General features: G+C 46.5%; 2 protein-coding genes and 1 long non-coding RNA gene across 4 annotated transcripts in view; 2 read left to right on the plus strand and 1 right to left on the minus strand.

The window, feature by feature from the left end:
* LOC132465553 (uncharacterized) overlaps window positions 1–19,850 on the minus strand; it is a 47,009-nt gene that overhangs the window by 6,492 nt on the left and 20,667 nt on the right. The window lies entirely within an intron of this gene.
* stmn3 (stathmin-like 3) lies at window positions 3,537–13,394 on the plus strand. 2 transcript variants are annotated; one of them, XM_060062234.1, is made up of 5 exons: window positions 3,537–3,770; window positions 10,283–10,378; window positions 11,330–11,508; window positions 12,421–12,612; window positions 13,155–13,394. In XM_060062234.1, the coding sequence occupies exons 1-5, from the start codon at window positions 3,752–3,754 to the stop codon at window positions 13,212–13,214; spliced, it is 546 nt and encodes a 181-aa protein (XP_059918217.1). In that variant the 5' UTR covers window positions 3,537–3,751; the 3' UTR covers window positions 13,215–13,394. The 2 variants fall into 2 exon arrangements, with proteins under 2 accessions (XP_059918217.1, XP_059918209.1); XM_060062226.1 differs by lacking the exon at window positions 3,537–3,770 and having other exon boundaries at window positions 10,240–10,378.
* helz2a (helicase with zinc finger 2a) overlaps window positions 15,815–19,850 on the plus strand; it is a 68,245-nt gene continuing 64,209 nt past the window's right edge. The window contains exon 1 of the mRNA XM_060062205.1: window positions 15,815–15,927. The gene's annotated coding sequence lies outside the window, so the exon portion shown is untranslated. The remainder of the gene's footprint in view (window positions 15,928–19,850) is intronic.

A 19,850-nucleotide genomic window follows, 5' to 3' on the forward strand; every position in this document is an offset into this window, starting at 1 on the left:
TGCCTTGCGGCTCAGCTCTCTTTTCGTAACAACGGTGCGGTAAAGCGAACGCAATACCGCCCCCGCTGCTCCAATTCTCCGGCCAATCTCACGCTCCATCGTACCCTCAATCGCGAACAAGACCCCGAGGTACTTGAACTCCTTCACTCTGGCTAAGGACTCATTTCCCCAAGACGATATTATGAATCTCAAACGACCGCGTCGGGTTCTCGACGTCTCTGGTTCTTCCACGTCCACATCAATCTGAAGTAGACTGAACCAAGACATGGAGGAGAAAGGGATTGTTGACTGCAGTTGTCTCCCGCTGGAGCCTCGCTGCCGGGGGACCACCGCCTCGGCAGTCTCGGTGAGTTAGAGGGTGAATTGTATGGTGGTCTAGGCTGTGAAGTAAGGGTTGTTTGAGGCTGTGTGTATGGCGTCCTACTCCGACCAGAACCCCTAGGACCAACTCCCATACCGAATCCCGCAGACTTACCCCCGGCTGGTGATCAGTTGAAGCCCAGGAACCGGAACGACTTTGCACCCGGGCGTGAAGCAAGGAACGCCTCTACCAGCTCCGCAGCCTGCTTCCCAGTGGTCGGGTTATGCTCCTTCACCCACACGCGCACATCAGGAGCCAGGGAACACAGGTACTGCTCCAGGATGAGGAGATCGGAGAGCTCCTCATCCTGTAAACTTGTTTAAACTGTCAACAAGTTTACAGTTTACTGGGGATAGGGGGAATAAGGACCACTCCCTACCAACCTCAGACTGACGGACTGGTAGAGAGGTACAACAGAACTTTAAAGAGCATGCTGAAAAAATATGTTGCAGCCAACGGCAAAGACTGGGACCAGTGAATACCGTACCTCCATTTTTCCTACAGGGAGGTCAGGGGCCCTCTGGATTTGCTGTGGGAAGCCTGGGGGAACCCTAGGCCCACCAAGACTGCATCCTTGCCTACGTCCTGAAGATGCGAGACAAGCTGGAGGAGATGGCTAGCCTGGTGGAGGACAACATGCAGCAGACCCAAGCCCGGTGGTACGACCAGTCGGCGAGAGAGAGGAGCTTCAACCCAGGACAGCAGGTTCTCTTGCTGTCGCCGACGACAGAGAGCAAGCTTCTGGCCCACTGGCAGGGGCCCTATCGGATTGCTCGTAAGCTGGGGCCGGTGACCTATGACCTGCAGATGCCAGGGAGGCATAAGGCTTGGTAGGCCTATTTAATGGGGAGACGTGGTGTGAGTTGGGGGCGGGCATTTCAGATGCAACAGCTTGAGGAGAGGCTGTATTATTTTGTTTGCCTTTTGCACGTTTGTGGAAGTTTTAAATAAACCAACAGTATTTTCCTTAAACTCTCTGAGCCTCCTCCTGCTTTCAAAAAGTTCAATCCTTGGGTGCGTTTGTCACACGCCATAACACCAACAGCAAACACTTGCGTTACATTGTGTGTAATCACACACACACACACACACACACACACACACACACACACACACACACACCACACACCACACACCACACACACACACACACGTGGTGCTCGCACGGTCGTGTCTCATTGGAGGGCCAAATTCTCTGGGCGGGCAAGACAGAAAAAGGGGAGGAGCTTAGATCCTTTCTGACAACATATGGGACCACATTCCAAATCAGAGCGCTTGAACCTCAGTTTTTTCAAAGGCGATCAGAACACCTAGTGCTCGTTTTACACCGAATGCAAGTTTTAGCCACTGGGGGACCATAGGCAGGCTAGGGGAACTCATATTCATGGTAACAATGATTTTCATGCCGTGGGACCTTTAATCATCCTGTATGAGCAGTAATTCACCTTCTTCTTGGGGCGCTGCTGAGGTGTGTACACGTGCAAGGGGCTGATGTTCATTGTGCAGAGGTTTTAATTTGATAAATGATTCCAGTCGGGCTCTGAAGCTGTATTCCAATAGGAATGGTCTGATAACAATAACAATCAGAGACAGTCAAATATGTACTTTCTATTAATGAGTGACTTGTAGTGTTACTTCTCCTTTATGCTTCCTATATTCAGTCCTCATGTCTCATTTATTGTTCTTAGTGTTCTTTCTTTTTTGCACATTATTTCTAATCATAACAATGAGGGCGCCCTATTATATATATATATCATATCTATGATAAATAGAATATAATAGCATTTGGGGCGCCCAACGTCGTGTTTTATAGAAACATAGCGACATGGCCGACTGCAGTGGATCTAGTCATGTGCCACTGCACTGCACTACCAGTGGAGGCCACAGCTAGCAGCAACCAACCAGTAACACACAATGTCCAGACACCCTGTGATCTAAGGGCGGGGCCTGGGAGGGACAATGCATTGGACTGTGGTGTAACCAGGCTGGGGCCAGCAGTGTGCAGGCCAGCGTGTGGACGAGCCAGGGAACAGCTGCAGAGTACAACCACTACAACCCTTTCCCTGGTTCTACCACGCATTATCAAATTATAGTGTCTGTGGATGATGGCTGGTTAAAGGCTGCACGACTGTTCTGCATTGAGTAATCAGTGTGCAACAGGTTAAACCGGCCGTCACCACACACACAGAGATCTCAGGCATGGAACCCACGTACCATTGTCAATCAACAACTTGTGCCATTTACCGGTTTCAACATCACTACCCGGTTTACTTGTTATGGAGGGGGGAGAGAGAGAGAGAGGGGGGGAGAGAGAGAGAGAGAGAGACTAATGTTGTGTAATTGGTACCTTGTGTGGGTTACAAATCAATAGGGTTCTGGGGCACGGCACAGTAACTAATTAACTTTATTTCCATTAATCAGATCAATAGGGAGCCACTTGATAAGCAGAGAGAAAGCCTGATAGTGACTTATTCAAAAGAAGAGGGCAGGCTGCCTTATTTCAGAGATTCTATTGTTTTTAGTCATCATTTGAAACATTTTAAAAGGATACCCTTGGTTTCGGTCGACTGTTTCCAGCTTCACTCCAACTCATAACAGTGACCCACTAATAGGGAGGTCTTGATTTATATCTGTCTCATCCAGTCTGAATTACCTTTAACATCCCCCCCTCGTCAAACACAAGGTCATTCTGTCTCATGCTGCTGTTCTGGACAAGCTTTACATCGACAGTTTGGCGGATAAGTAGATGGTTCAATGAGTTCAACGTAAATACGCAAATATTGAAACGTTCCTCATTTCCTTTGTCTCCAGCTTTTTCCTATGTGGGCATGATGTGAATTGTGAATGTGTGTATTGTAAATTGTGTTTTTGTTGTCGGTATATTCCTGCATCCACTTGATGTGAATATGTATTTTCAAAATGAATAATAAACTGTGGGGATGGCTTGTACGGATGTTCACCTCAGAAATGTGTGTGTGTGTGTGTGTTTGAGTGTGTGTCCATACGTTCATGAGCGGGTATTGCTTTCCTCCTTTCTTTGCTTGAGACAAGTGATGACACACACACACACACACACACACACACACACACACACACACACACACACACACACACACACACACACATATTCATCAAGCCCCCTCCCTGCAGCCACCCATTGTTCTTCAGTGAAGTGGTGGGGCTTGTGCACTGCACCAATCAGGCTCACAAAACCCCACGCCCAAATCTCCCTCCCTTTCTCTCTCTCCTCTCTCTCTCCCCCTCTCTCTCTCCTCTCCCTCTCTCTTCCTCCCTCTCCCTCTCCTGCTCCTTCCTCTGCCTCTCACATCCTCTCCTCTCCTCCATCCAGCGACATCTCTGTGGATCTCCTCCACCAGCCGCTCTGCAGCCATGACGAGCACCGTATCAGGTAGGGCGGAGAAGGATGCTGTGAGCCCCTCACCCAGCCCGTCTGGAGCCCACTGTGTTTGTGTGTGTGTGTGTGTGTGTGTGTGTGTGTGTGTGTGTGTGTGTGTGTGTGTGTGTGTGTGTGTGTGTGTGTGTGTGTGTGTGTGTGTGTGTGTGTGTGTGTGCTGCTGTGCAGGGGGTCAGTCCGTTCATCAGAAAGGCGTGTTAGCGTAGCGCATCGGGCTGGGGGCTGCAGTGGTCTCTGCCTCCCCCGTCTGCAGCTGCTGATGTTGTACACACAGGGATGCGGTGCTGCGGCATCGTCATGGCAACCTGGGTCTGGTGGTTTTTAGTATGACATCGTATTGCTCTTGTGTCTGCAATCCCCTATGTCAGGTCTGACTGAATATTGCTCAAAAGCAGGGATAATGTGTTGTGGGTCTATCTGTCCATCTCTCTAGAAATAGATGGAGGTAGAATGTGATACAGATATATATATATGCATATATATATCTATGTATATATATATATATAGAGATTCTATTGTTTTTTTATATATATATATATATATATATATATATATATATTTGTTGTCAAAGACTGCAGTGAAAGGGAGTGTTCTAGACGCAGCCTCAGCCCATCAGCTGGCCCTGCTGGTCTTGCTGGGCTGAGCCATCTGAATGGATTCTAGTAAAGCAAACTGTTCACTGGTGTTGCCACGCAAAAAGCCCCATTCTGGTTCCATCTGCAGTGCCTTTGGGGAGCATGAACCGTGCTCACAGAGCCTCTTGACGGAGGCATAGCATAGGACAGGGGCAGGGCTGGCTCATAACACTGATGAAGGGCTCTTCTATGTATCCGTCACTGTTGGTCGGTGTCCGTTGATGTCAGTTCAGTCCCTGTGGCCCGGTACATGAATGGAGTCATTCGAACACATGTTACCTGTGTTTATCCGCTGTCCAACATGTCACTTAAATGTTTTAAACGCTCCCCGTCGCCTGGCCTCGCGGGCGGGGAGCATCAAGGGAGCATACAGAGAGAGGAGTGCAGTTAGTGGTCTTCGTATTTATTAATCAAGTGCTTCATGAAGTCCATAGAATCACTGCACACACCGCAGCCAATCGCTCGTCTGGAATGAACCACAAGTGACAACACCCCGTGGGGAGAACGTCCCAGAACAATGAACCCCACTGCTCTGGGTGGGGTTCACTGTTCACACCATGTTCTTACGTCAGGGCTGACCTCTTAATAACAAGTACACACAACCAACATGTAGAGAATACAACATGCTCAGAGAATAGCAGAGACCACAGCCCAAGCTCGGCACAGGAAGCCTTTCAGGGCCTGTGATCCAGACTGCCACACGTTCACATCGAAATGCTAATTAAAGTACAAGGGCGGCCATTTGAGGCTGTCTGGCTGGAGCAGCGGGAGAGGACCGGAGTGGAGGGCTGTCAGTTCAGGTAGAGTGTCCATCTTCAGACAGGACATGGATGAAATGATGCTGAGTCCTCAATAGGTCGGCTCTCCGACTCGCCTCCTCAGTGACTCACTCCACTGGGCTGTCAGCATTTGTGCCATCAACTGAGTTGAGGGTTTGTAATGTCCACATGGGGATTCATTAAGTAGTACTTAACACTTTTCATCATCATTATTATTATTATTATTTTATTTTTGTAAACAATTTCAAGCATGGGAATTTGTAAGCAGTGAACAAGCATTTCTAAATGTGCTCTTCCCCTATCATTTATGTCCTTTTTTATTTTTCTCATTGTATTAACCCTAGAATTAAAAAAATCCTTCTTCCAGATTTTAACATAATCAACTAATTTATATTCATTCGATGATTTGTTCTCAAATACAATTACAACCATTTCATTGAGATTTCTCACCAAAAGACCAACTAAATCAACCCAAGCCTTGACTTGACATATAATCCATCAGGGAAACATTGGTTAGATTTCCTGCTTTCTCATTTCATCCAGCGCCCTTAGGATGGTCAGACACACATCCTCCTCTTCTCTCCTTGTTCCTTCATCCAACTAATTTGAGTCTATCCAAATGGGCTGCTGATGCAAATTTGATAGTAGCTAATTCTGGGTCAAAGCATCTTCTTTGTCTGAGATTTTATTTTTTGCACATGATCCCGGCAAAAAAAAGAACAACAATAAACAACACTGAACTAAAGTGAAAGACACATTTACATAAGCAGGAACAATAAGCAGGTTGTGCGAGCAGGCTGCGCAGTGTGTGTGTCTGTGTAACTTGCTTTGCCCTGCCCTGTGTGTGTGCAATCTGAGCCCTCAGGGATACCAGTTGTCATAGCAACACCCCTCCCCCCTGCTCCGAGAGGCACTCAGGTACACAGGCAGTGATGGGCGTGCTGCAGAGCTCTGCGTGTTAGAGCCTGCACAAGATGAGCAGAGACTAACCAATCACAAGCCACAAAGGCTATCTGCCTCTTCTTTGATATTTTCTAATGGCTGAACCTAACTTCAGACCCGGCCGGCAATACGCAGGTGGGTGGCCCTAACCACTGTGGGCCCAGAGAGCCCTACGTCTGGCCCTGAGAACCCTCCATCTGGCCCTGAAAGCCCTACATCTGGCCCTACGTCGGGCCCTGAGAGCCCTACGTCGGGCCCTGAGAGCCCTACGTCTGGCCCTGAGAGCCCTACATCTGGCCCTACGTCGGGCCCTGAGAGCCCTACGTCTGGCCCTACGTCGGGCCGTGAGAGCCCTACGTCTGGCCCTGAGAGCCCTACATCTGGCCCTACGTCGGGCCCTGAGAGCCCTACGTCTGGCCCTGAGAGCCCTACATCTGGCCCTAGATCTGGCCCTGAAAGCCCTACATCTGGCCCTACGTCGGGCCCTGAGAGCCCTATGTCTGGCCCTGAGAGCCCTGCGTTCGGCCCCAGTCCCCACTGTGTCAGAGAGAAGGGGTCGGATTATCTCAGGAGGTAGAGTTGGTTGGCTGATAACCGGGGGGTTGCTAGTTTGATCCCCAGCTCCTCCTAGCTTAGTGTCGAGGTGTTCCTGAGCAAGACGCCTCACGCACACTGCCCCTTACGAGCTGGCTTTCACCTTGCATGATTGACTCCGCCGTCGGGGTGTGAATGTGTGCATTAACCCATTAGTCGCCTGACTTTAAATGTGGATGAGGGGAGAGCAGGAGCTCATGGTGTGTCTGCAGCTTCCAGCGCAGAGCTCACCATGGTGTGGCCTGTATGATGGTGCTGACAGCATGTTTGGGTGTGCGCTGTGTGGCCACGCAAAAGACCCTACTTTGTGTAGGCAAATGCTCTTTGGATAACAAGCGGAAGTTCTGTGTTGAGTTAAGGAATATGACATCATATTCCCTCCTTATCAGATGCCTTTATTTTATTTCCATACACTTGGATGTATGTATGGATAGAAATATGAATTAATCAAACAAGTGCAAAAATATAATAAATACACACAGACACAGACTCATGCACAATATTTGTCATAAATAATAACGCCTCAAACATAATGTAAGATCAAGGTTTGGAGTACATTGACATTTACATTTAGGGCATCTAGCAGACGCTTTTATCCAAAGCGACTTATAATGAGTACATTTGTAAGAAGTAGAAGCAGAAACAATGTATCACTGTCTGAACAGTAAGGATGTTCATAGAACCAAGTGCAAAGCATTACAATCGCTAGGTTAACCCATTCACGTATACAACAAAGATAGCTAGGATAAGATGCTACACAACTTAGGACTAAGTACTAACTAAGTACCACATACAATAGTACATTAAGTGCAAGGACGCATGACATACAGTAAGTGCGTACATTAACTGCCAGGACGTAGAACATACAATACGTGCGCAGGAGGGGTGGGAGTGGGTGGCTATGCAAAGTCTGGGTGAACTACTACTCTAGGAGTCGGACGAGTAGAGAGGAAAGGTGGCCAGAGTGGAAGAGCCGCTGAGAGGGACGGTGACCGCAGAGCAGAACCGGGGGCCTCGGTCCAGAGGAACCAAGGCCTGAGGCAGGGCTATTCAACCTCCTTATCAAGTGGGCCGAAAAGGAAAACCACTGGGGGTTCATGGAGCCAAACAGAGTAAAACTACGTGAATGAATCGCTACAAATAAATCGTACTTAAAGTAGTGTTAACTTAATATATATAGCACTACTTCATAGAATAAACTTGTCAGACGCATTCCTTCCTTCCACTTTTAATCGTATCATTATAAAAGATTTTGTTCTCACATATTTTGGACACGTATTTAGAACTAAACAATGTTGTTTGAATCATCACATAACATAACTACTGTACATAAGAGACATTTTGAGCCAGTGAGTCAGTGAGAAAGATTGCACTGGATGAGCCTAGTTTGGCTCATCCTGAGTCACTCATGCAGCTTCACATAGGTCATGGAGCAACGTGCCCTTGTTCTGATGGCATTCATATGAGAAAAGCTAAACTCACACATATCGGTTGAGCCAAACATTGTCAGAATAAGTGATGCCAGTTCCTGATTGTGGGGTACTGATACTGGCCAGTATCACCGGCTACACACAGAAACCTGATTTGCATGCAACTATGTTTCTTCTTTATTTAATTTATTTTTTGCATGCAACCTCTTGTGGGCAAGAAAAAAATTAAGAGGGGCCGCATTTGGCCCAAGGGCCGCTAGTTGAATAGGCCTGGCCGAAGGGATGAGTGGGTGGGATGTCATCAGCAGTAATTTCCTGTCTTCACAGGAAGGGACTCTGATCATCTTATTTCCCCTCACATCACTGCTGAACATTGACGTCATGTCAGACAGTCATAAGCCAGGAACGTATCGGACCGATTCTTTGGATCATTTTGTAAACCAGCACTACTGTGTACAACTGTGTACCAGTCCACCCTTACCAGTGGTCAGGGTGTTTCCCCCCCAGGGAAGAGGGTGTGGGTTAGATCCTTATTCAAATGGCAATCTAGAATATAGAACTAGAACTCAATTGTAATTTGAAAATTGAAAATTGAAAATAAACGTTTGATTATAAATGCTGGCCCATTTGCGTTTGCTTGATTGCGTGATATTCTGTTGTGCAGTGAGTTGAAGAATGGAGATATTGTTCCTACTGTAATTACCCAACCTGAAAACCCTCCCTCCATCACCTCGCCTAACCCTGCCTCACATGAATACCTGAACTTGATACTCTCCCTCTTCCCTTTGCTAGAGGCCAGTTAGTCCAGTGGTTAGGGTGTTTACCTCCCAGTCAGGGGTTGTTGGTTAGATCCCTCATGGCCAGTCGACCTTTACAGTACACACCTTTGAGCAAGATGCCCAGCTGCTACCTAATCCTTAGTAACGTCAATCTAAAATTCAATCTGAGTTCATTGGATAAAAGGGCCTGCTAATCACTCAATGCTAATAAAGTACAAATGTATAGGATGAAGATTAGTATCACAGTAACCCAACACTGATGAACGCTTACAATGCACGCCTCCCAAGTCATTGTCTTCAGTGGAATGTGGGCATCACAACGCGCCGCATCGACGCTCACAATAGTTGTGAGCTTCAAGTTTGCCATCGTCATGGCGGTTGGGTTAAATATGTTGATATGTAATCATGTGTTCTCTTCCTCTTGGCAAGCAACGAGAGAAAGAGAAATAGACATGGGTTAAGAATAAAGAGGAAGGAAGAAGAAACAAAAGACGACGAGTGCCTTAATGCTTGCTGACGCTCCAACGCGGACAGGGTGTGGCAGGGGACAGCAGAGCTAGGTTGCTCGTCAAATCTCCTCTGCCCTCGGGGGTCCAGGGGTATTATCCACACACAGATGGAACATCTATTACAGAAGCATTCTGAAGGTGGTAGTCAAGGAAAATGTTTCAATAATAATGATGATAACAATTATAATGATAATGACTGTTATTACCATTCTTGGATTTATATAATATGTTTGTCAAAAATTGAGGTAGAACTCTGAACGCATTGGCAGCGAGAGTCAAATGTCTCGAGTCTCCAGGCCGCCCTAATGGATTATTGATTTTGGGAGACATGGGCGATGCATCACTATCCATTACCCGGGGAAGAAACATTAACTGTGCAACAGCTTTTCAATAGGCCTTCTGTACAGTTTTAAGATAAGCTTGTTTTATCACGCTGTAATATGGGCAATATAGCCCCCTTCCTGTTAGACAGGTGTGTCTGTGTTTCGGTCTGTGTGTGTGTTTGTGTTTTTCTGTGTAAGTGTGTGTGTGTGTTTTTGTTGCTGTCTGTGTGTTTTTTTTCCTGTGTGTCTGTTTCTGTGTTACTGTGTGTGTGTGTGTGTGTGTGTGTGTGTGTGTGTGTGTGTGTGTGTGTGTGTGTGTGTGTGTGTGTGTGTGTGTGTGTGTGTGTTATTGTGCCCTTATGTGACAAAACGTTATAGGTTGTTGAACAATAAACAATGCCATAAGTGTATGGTGATATCTGAATAGGCTCAGCTTATTGGTGAACCGAATGAGAGGATGAACTGCTTATGGCTCCTGTGACCAATCATGGCCTCCGTTGTCTCTCTGTCTGCAGCCTACATGGACAAGATCAAGGAGATGTCCATGCTGTCTCTTATCTGCTCATGTTTCAACACACAGCCCCGTCCCACCAGCCTGGTCCAGTATGAAGGTATGTCCGTCTATACCAATAAGAATCATCAAGATGAGGGATGCCCCCCAGCCCCCAAGAGGAGCCCGTTTGCCAGTCCATTTAAACGTTTGCTGATTACAGGAGCCGATCACATGACTCAAAATCGGTTGTGCATACAACAAATTGAGGACCCGAGGTGACGTCATGATGTTCAGTAACTGAGGCAATTAATGCCTGCAATTAACATAACACTATAACATAATAACTAAATCATTATAAAATCTTTTAAACAAGGTATTATATTATCATAGAATGACCTTGGTAATCTTCCAGGTTTTAGATCTATATATTATATTTGTTATCTCTATATATTATATATATATGTTTTACATATATATTGTATATATGTTTTATATCTATACATTATATACCCCTTATAGCTATGTATTATATATGTTTCATATCTATATCTTATATCCATCTATCAGGACTGGTACATCGCTAAAATCTGTCATAATCAATACAATGAAATGTCTACTGTATATTTACCGATCTGGCATTTGAATGCATACAATTTAAATATATATATATTTATATGAATACACAGTATATACAGTATATATTATTACCAGAATTACTGTGCATGCATAATACATATATATGGATTATAATAATAATAATAATACATTTTATTTAGAGGCGCCTTTCAAGACACCCAAGGTCACCTTACAGAGCATATCAAAACAGAATAACACTCAAAAGAAAGGGGGGGACCTCACTAACCACCACCGACATATACATGGTTATAATTGTGGTAATAATATATATGTATCTATATGAACATATATATTTAAATTTTATGCAACAAATTGTATTATACATGCACAGTAATTCTGGTAATGCGGATTCATTTATTTCGAGAGATGCTATTTATTAATCTTTAATCATGGTGTTGTTGATGGTGGATGTTGTTGGTGTTGCTGTTGTCAGGTGTCCAGGCCCAGACCCAGAGCGTGAACAAGCGGGCATCAGGCCAGGCCTTTGAGGTCTACCTGGAGGCCCCGATGGACCCCTCTCCAGACAAACCCAAGTCCAAGGCCCCCCTCAGGAAGGAGCTGTCCCTGGAGCAGCTCCAGCAGAGGCTGGGGGCTGCTGACCAGAGGAGGAAGGTGAGCAGGGGCCCTCAACGGGCCTGGGGGGCAGGGGCTGGGGGGGAGGGGCCTGGGGGGGACAGGGGCTTGGGGGGGACAGGGGCCGGGGGGGGAGGGGCCTGGGGGGCAGGGGCCCACGGGCCTGTAGGGACAGGGGCCCATGGGGACTGGGGGACAGGGGCCCATGGGGCCTTGGGGACAGGGGCCTTGGGGACAGGGGCCTTGGGGACAGGGGCCTTGGGGACAGGGGCCTGGGGGGACAGGGCCCCATCCACAGGCAGGCCTGAAACTTCTGGTTGCTCTGTAGATTGCTTAACATTCCTCGGGGGCCGCCATTGTTTTTTATTTGGGCAGGCTGAGGCACGCCTTGCCTCCTCATGCGCTGAAGGTCCCGCCCCCTAGTGCTGATTGGTCCTATAATTGTCCAATTCTCTGGAAAAAGCTTTCACCGGGCTGGAGTCCAAACTGATCTGAGGACCCAAAGGTGAACTAGCCAGCTAAGATCAGGAGGCACATCCCGCAAGTGCATCAGATAGCCAATCAGCTGACAGAACGGTCTGTTGGGCCACGCAAATGATATATATATATATACACATATAGTTGTGGGAGTTTGTGTGGATGATGGCTGGTTAAAGCAGCCTCGACTGGCCGAGTCAGACCAATGGAGATGGGTGCGGCATCACACCTGCACTTCGAGTTATCAAGGTGCAACAGGTTAAACCGGCCGTCACCACACCCACTCAGGGAGATCTCCTGAATGGCGGCATGAAGCGCCATGAACCGTCCTCTGCGAGCCCTTCAACAAACCGGCTTCCAGCACCTTTGTGTGGAAGAGCCCAGTTAAAGTCACGAGGGGAAGTGGTGAACGGTTCCTTGCTACAAAAGTGAATGTTTCTTATTTCCTCTGAAATAACCGGAGTGCGCCCCCAGTCCCAGGAGGCGGCGGTGCTGCAGCAGCTGGCGGAGAAGCGGGAGCACGAGCGGGCGGTGCTGCGGAAGGCCCTGGAGGAGAGCCGCAGCTTCAGCAGGAGGGCGGAGGAGAAGCTCAGCCACAAGCTGGAGGTCATCAAGGAGAACCGCGAGGCCCACCTCAATGCCCTGAAGCAGAGGCTGCAGCAGAAGGCAAGGGGCCGTGAGACCGCCGGTCTGCACCTCGTGTTAGACGGCCGGTAGAGGCAGCCACCCCGATGAGAGGAGTCTGTGGAACAAAAGATCTTTCCGGAAGCAACGAAGGCTACCATGCATGGGATGGCCTGCGTTGCTTCCTTCTCTGGCTGAGACTTTGAGATTTCTTTTTAATTCACGATTTAATTTAAACAACCACTGTCAAAGCCCCCTGCTGCAACACAAGCAGCATACTAACAGCACCAGCACTATACTAACAACACCAGTAGGAGCACTTTGAGGTTATTTAGTTTGATACAAACAAGTAATCAACGGACTGGAAATTACTTAGTATACCCGCAAACATAGGCCCTTTAAAATCAGGGAACTATAAAGAGACACCAACGCACACACATTTTGCTTATTAGTCGGTTTTCAACCTCAAAAGGTTTTGTGGTATATTTCCTAAGAAAGGGGGTAGGTATTACATTAAATATCTGATGTAACTAACCTTGCTTAAATCTCTTTGGCTGAGTTTTGTTTTGGACTTTGTCTTGCAGGAAGCTCATGCAGCCCAGGTCCGCAGGAATAAGGAAGTCCAGAGCGATTACTCTGGCTAAGGCCTTCCCCTCACCAGGCCACTGGCTGTCTGAACACAAAGCTCTCCACCAACCACCAACAAACAAACATCACAAAATGATTATTTATCACTGGTTTATTTTTGGTAATCAAATGACACCAACATGTTCTAATATCGGAGACAGAAGTATAGTTGAAATAAAGTCACATTTTCAGCCATAGAGCATGTGTGTCTTTTTTATTGTGAATGAATGGAAATACTCCATTAATGCACACTCATCATTTTCAATCAATAAATGTAGCCTGTATCTATATGTATCCAGTGTGCAAACTAGACCATGGCATTGGAGAGCTCAGTCTACCTGTGTCTTGGCAGAGCCCAAACACAATTTGCCCATCAGATTGGCGTGGTGGTCCAAACGTGTTGATCAGGGACGCACCGGGACTAGAGAGCGGGTCTACAGGCCAGGCAGAATGGTGACGTCATTATCCAATTCCAACGCAACTGACTTGCTTAAAGGTCCCATGACATGAAAATCTCAATTTATGAGGTTTTCTAACATAAATATGAGTTCCCCTAGCCTGCCTATGGTCCCCCAGTGGCTAAAACTTGCGTTTGGTGTAAAACGAGCACTAGCTGTTCTGCTCGCCTTTGAAAAAACGGAGGCTCAAGCGCGCTGATTTGGAAATCTGTGCTCATGACGTCATGAGGAATCTCAGCTCCTCCCCTTACTCTGCCTGGCCCGCCCAGAGACGTTGGCCCGCCAATGAGACTCGACCGTGCGAGCGCCACATGTGTGTGTGTATGTGTGTGTGAATACACACACTGTAACGCAAGTGTTTCTTGTCGGTTCTTTGACGTGTCTTGTATTTCCACAACGAGACTGTCGTGGGGGTTATCTAAGCCATGGTTGAGAAGGAATTGGGGGAAAGGAACTTTGGTTTGACTCGCTGAAGTACATGAACTGCGACATGCCGCCGGTTGCCGCGAGGCACCATCGCCCGGCAGCGGGCAGCCGGCCGCAGGCAGCGCGCGGTTCAGTCGACTTCAGGTTGATGTGGAAGAACCAGAGACGTCGCAGAACCCGACAAAGTCGTTTGTGATTCATAATATCGTCTGGAGGCGCACACAATATGTTATATGATATAGATATCTATGTATCATATGATATTATTTAGATATAGAGCTCCAGGACTGTAACGCAAGTGTTGTACACTTCCTTGTTATTTGGATAACCGTTCTGCTGTTGGTGTGATGGCGCATAACACGTCTGGTATTTCTACAACGAGACTCGTATTGGGGGTTATCTCAGCCAAGGTTGAGAATGAATTGGGGGGAAGGAACTTTGGCTTTGACTCCCTCAAGAACATGAACCACGACATGGAGGAGAAAGGGATTGTTGTCGGCGAATGTCTCCCGCTTGAGCCCCGCTGAGGGACCACCGGCGGAGGTGCATAAGCGCTGCCCGGCAAAGATCCCTTTCTCCTCCTTGTCGTGGTTCATGTTCTTGAGGGAGTCAAAGCCAAAGTTCCTTCCCCCAATTCATTCTCAACCTTGGCTGAGATAACCCCCAATACGAGTCTCGTTGTAGAAATACCAGATACGAGAGTCCGACGTCACACCAACAGCAGAACGGTTATCCAAATAACAAGGAAGTGTACAACACTTGCGTTACAGTCCTGGAGCTCTATATCTAAATAATATCATATACATAGATATCTATATCATATAACATATTGTGTGCGCCTCCAGACGATATTATGAATCACAAACGACTTTGTCGGGTTCTGCGACGTCTCTGGTTCTTCCACTTTCACATCAACCTGAAGTCGACTGAACCGCGCGCTGCCTGCTGCCGGCTGCCCGCTGCCGGGCGATGGTGCCTCGCGGCAACCGGCGGCATGTCGCAGTTCATGTACTTCAGCGAGTCAAATCAAAGTTCCTTTCCCCCAATTCCTTCTCAACCATGGCTCAGATAACCCCCACGACAGTCTCGTTGTGGAAATACAAGACACGTCAAAGAACCGACAAGAAACACTTGCGTTACAGTGTGTGTATTCACATTGATGTGGACGTTGAAGAACCAGGAACGTCGGAGAACCCAACGCGGTCGTTTGAGATTCATAATATCGGCTCACACAGCTTTTGGCCGTGATAATATATATTATATGATATAGATATCTGTGTAGGCTATATGATCATATTTAGATATAGAGCTCCAGGACTCCCGTGTGTTCTAGAATATTTACAGAACACGGCTAAAGGCTGTGTGCGGCTCGCCATTGCGATACATCCACTGTAAACAGAGCGCATGGTGGCTGCAAGCTGCTCAGGGCCACACCCCCACCCTCCTCCTTGACACGCCCACCGAAACAGCGCATTTGGGGGAAGCTCAATGTGCGACTGGCTCGGAGTGGCTGTAACTCTGCACCACGGCTGAATTTAGGGAACGTCTTTGAATACTGTGTTAGTTGCCCACTAATACCTATATTAAAGAATACATAAAATAGCATGTCATGGGACCTTTAACAATGTTGCCACAGGAACGCATTGATGCCTCAGAGGATTGTTTTCATCCCCCCCCCCCTCCCACTCGCAAACTTCCAAAAACGAAACCTAAATTATGGGGTGTGTCTTTACATAAAAGTGCTGTGTGATTGTAGTCCGCTGTCAGATACAATAGCGACAGTCAATATGAAGTTGGCGAGCAGACAAAATAGGATGCATATGCGACCCGGTTGAATATTGGAGAGGTATGTTTATTTTCCATACATTTCAGAAGTTCACAATTCGTAAATATAACCTACTTCTGGATAGTTTAATACTCATACGTAGTAGGCCCTACTCGGATACAGACCACTGAGTAATGGCCTACCTAGCCTTTTTGGTCTTTGTCTCACAACAAATTAGTAGTAGGCTATTTTGTATATTTTGCTCAAGGGTTGTTTGATTTGTTTTCAACCGCCGATTGTTGACGCACTGCATTTTATTATAGGCTACACAGGTTACACATAGGACAGGCTGCAACCTGACTTATGAGGCCGGTGCAGTGGTCTTTTGTTTCATTCGAAATATTAATTCAATTTATTATTGTTCATGAAATTAAAACAAATTTCAATCCATTTCCCCACATTTGGTTAAGCGATACACAGCATCTGTTGTTCCTAGTTGGGTCCTCTATCGTGCCTCATTAGCGCCCTCTGGTGGCGTCCAGCCAGTAGCACATCTAGATATTCGGTAGATCTCTTGCACACCGCCGCGCGTCAACTCGCCGCCTCCATTCATTTCCTGCTTTCACACCACCGCGCGGCAACTCGCCGCCTCCATTCATTTCAATGAGGGAAGGGCGGCAAGGGAGAGGCGGTTACAAAAACGGCTGTAAACCAGGAAGCGGTTGCCGCCTACGTGAACGCGCACATATTTTGCCCTAGGTGCTTGCACACCGCCGCGCGGCAACCGCCCTTATCACCGCTTCGCTGCCGGAGGGTTCAGTGCGGCGGTGTGAAGGACCAGGCGTTTTCAAAATTGGCTGCTGCTGCTACTGCAGCGGCTGCCGCCGAAAGTTTCAACACGGGGAAAGCTGAGCGGTAGGGCAAAATCTGTGCGCGTTCAAGTGGGAGGCAACTGCTTCCTGGTTTTCAGCCACTTTTGTAGCCGCCTCCCCTCTGCCGCCCTTCCCTCATTGAAATGAATGGAGGCGGCGAGTTGCCGCGCGGTGGTGTGAAAGCAACTCGCTCAGCTTTCCCGGTGTTGAAACTTTCGGCGGCAGTAGCGGCAGCAGCAGCCGCTTTTGAAAACGCCTGGCCCTTCACACCGCCGCGCTGAACCCTCCGGCGATGTATGCCCAGATGTTTCGAATGTCGACAGACTACCGATCATTATTTGTATTAAAACATTAGAACATTTGTTGTTTTCCTCCAATCTTAACATTTTTGACAACAGGGACTCCAGTTGGGCGCTGGTTTTTCATGGTATATGTGAATATACGCTGTAATGTATGGCATTCCATTAGAGTCTAAATTAAATAAATAAATTGATTAATATGGCTATAAAATAAATAAATGAGGCAAAAACAACAATATTGCAACAGGAACGCATTGATGCGAGGATTGCTTTTCATCCCCCCCCCCCCCCCCCCCCTCCCACTCGCACGTTTCAAAAAACGAAACCTTTACATAAAAATTACATAAAAATGCTGTGTGATTGTTGTCTGCTGTCAGATACAATAGCGACAGTCAATATGAAGTGGGCGAGCATTTCAGAAGTTCACAATTCGTAAATATATCCTACTTCTGGCTAATTTAATACTCATACTTAGTAGGCCTGATACAGACCACTGAGTAATGGCCTACCTAGCCTTTTTGGTCTTTGTCTCACAACAAATAGTAGTATTTTGTATATTTTGCCCAAGGGTTGTTTGATTTGTTTACAACCGCAGATTGTTGCCGCACTGCATTTACGTACAGACTCGTATGATAGACATTCGTAGCGCCCAATAAACGGCTCAGGGCAATCGTAAACCACGCCTCAAATACGAGAAAATGAATGTGTGGTTCGCAGACCTCTTCTCAATGTAGATCAGGGGTCAGCAACCTTTTCTACATGCAGTGCCAGTTTGACATTTTCTCGTCTATGAGTGTGCCTTGAATGGTCCTACCCCCTCTCCTTCAACGCTGACTCTGACTCCACCCATTCCAAGTACATGGACGCGTAATCATCCGCGAGAGCGAGGTTGGAGTCTTCTAGTGCTAGGTCCAAATGTGGATTAGGGTCCTAGCTACCGCAGGATAACAACCAACAGAAGCTTGCTCTGGGTCACGAGCTTTGAGTACGTGCACGAAGGGGTCACACGCGGGGAGCGGGGGAGGGGGAGTGCAGTAAGACCGTTTGATTGACGTACTCATGGGCGTCAGTTTGGTATGAATGTGCTGGGGACAGAGACGCATTTGGAAGTGCATTTTCAGAAGTGCTGGGTACAATGAGGATGCACTCTTTTTTCTCTCTTAAGTGCCGTTAATGAAGGGTTCTGAAAGACGGCATACCCATGTAGCTAATTACTAAGGAATGAAATGTTTAAAAAATCTGTCTGGCACGTTTTATGAAGAAAACGTTTCCAAAAAGCATCGGACATATGACCCACTATGTTCTGCTCCATCTATCCAATGTTGACAACGTGACATGACATGGCTAAGCTAACAACATAAACAAGAGGAGCTAGGAAAGGAAATTAACTGCTTGTTTAAGTTCAGAAGGGCCAAACGTGTGGCTACACACTAGGGCTGCACGATATGGGCAAAATATGATATCCTGATATTTTTTGGCTGAATGGCGATATACGATATATATCTCTATATTTTCTATAGAGTGGGTTAGATGTTTTTTTTTCTAAGTCAAAAGCCACATGTGAGATGTTGCAAGCACTTTTATTAAAACATAGGTCAGCATGACTTCAACATGTGATTTTGTATCGTTATTTTCAACAGAATTGAATGAACATGTTAAAAAAAAAAGGGAACAGTTTTTCATCTTCTTAACAAAATAATCACCTGTGCAAAACAATATAAAGCTGTAGGTTACACACATTAGCTACCATTTAGAGCAGGGGTCCCCAACCTTTTCAGCACCAAGGACCGGTTTGATTCTCCAAAGAATTTCACGGACCGGTGGGGCGGGCGTTGGGTTATGTTGCGCAGAGGTTGCCAATTTGTTGATATTTTCATATAGTGTTGTGCATGCATTCATTTAAAATAACTAGTTCCAGTTATTTATGAACAGTGAAGGTAACAAACTCTTATAAAAGAATGTGAACTTGAACAAGTGAAAAGTTAACAACTATGAACATAAATATATTGAACTAAACTTGAAGTAACATCTATCAAGTGTAAACATGCACAACACAAAATGTCAGTAAGGGAACTTAAAGGGACACTATGTAATATTTTGAGTAATTTATTACCTCAAATCAACATATTCATTCATAAATAAGTCCTCATTGGTGTAAAATTATCTCTGCCAAAAATCTCACTTATCCTCCTGAGCGAAGAATAATTAATATTAATATCAATATGGTTACATAGGACGGGTAAGCTTCATGGAGGCTTCCATTTTCTTCCGGTCTATGAGCTGCCGAGAGGGTCAAAAAGCACTACGTCGTACAGGAATTGCAAACGCGTTTTCACTCTGAGCCAGCGTGACGGTGGAACAGAGCTTAGTTTAGCGAGACGAGTTTTACCGGCAAATTTGAACATGCACCGCATTTTTTTCAAAGACCATAGTTATGCCACGCCACAGGAGAAGGAATCATCGTCGCCAAAAAAACGACGATGTGTAAGCAAAGCATGTATAACATGGTTTTTCATGCCAACGAGATGCGGGGCGCTATGTTTGAGCGACTCGTCATTGAAAGGCTACTTTATTACATATTTAATTTACTTTTTCACATTTTTGTCGAGTTTAAATCGTGACAATATTCTTATGACTTATGGATATATTAAGAAGGCAAAGGCGGACTACAGGAGGAAAATAGAGGATCACCTCTCTGAAAACAACCCACGGCAGGTGTGGCAAGGCATTCAACAGTTGACAAACTACAGGGGACACAACACCACAACTGTGAACTCAAGTATCTCGCTGGCAGAAGAACTGAACTTCTTCTTTGCCCGCTTCGAGACATCAA

This window comes from Gadus macrocephalus, chromosome 1, assembly GCF_031168955.1.
Source record: "Gadus macrocephalus chromosome 1, ASM3116895v1".
Taxonomy (NCBI): Eukaryota; Metazoa; Chordata; class Actinopteri; order Gadiformes; family Gadidae; genus Gadus; species Gadus macrocephalus.

Coding starts and splice junctions, on each gene's coding strand:
- stmn3 (XM_060062226.1), top strand. CDS start 10,255: ATGGCCTCCGTTGTCTCTCTGTCTGCAGCCTACATGGACAAGATCAAG. Junction 10,379..11,329: donor CAGCCTGGTCCAGTATGAAG/GTATGTCCGTCT, acceptor TGCTGTTGTCAG/GTGTCCAGGCCCAGACCCAG. Junction 12,613..13,154: donor AGCAGAGGCTGCAGCAGAAG/GCAAGGGGCCGT, acceptor TTTGTCTTGCAG/GAAGCTCATGCAGCCCAGGT.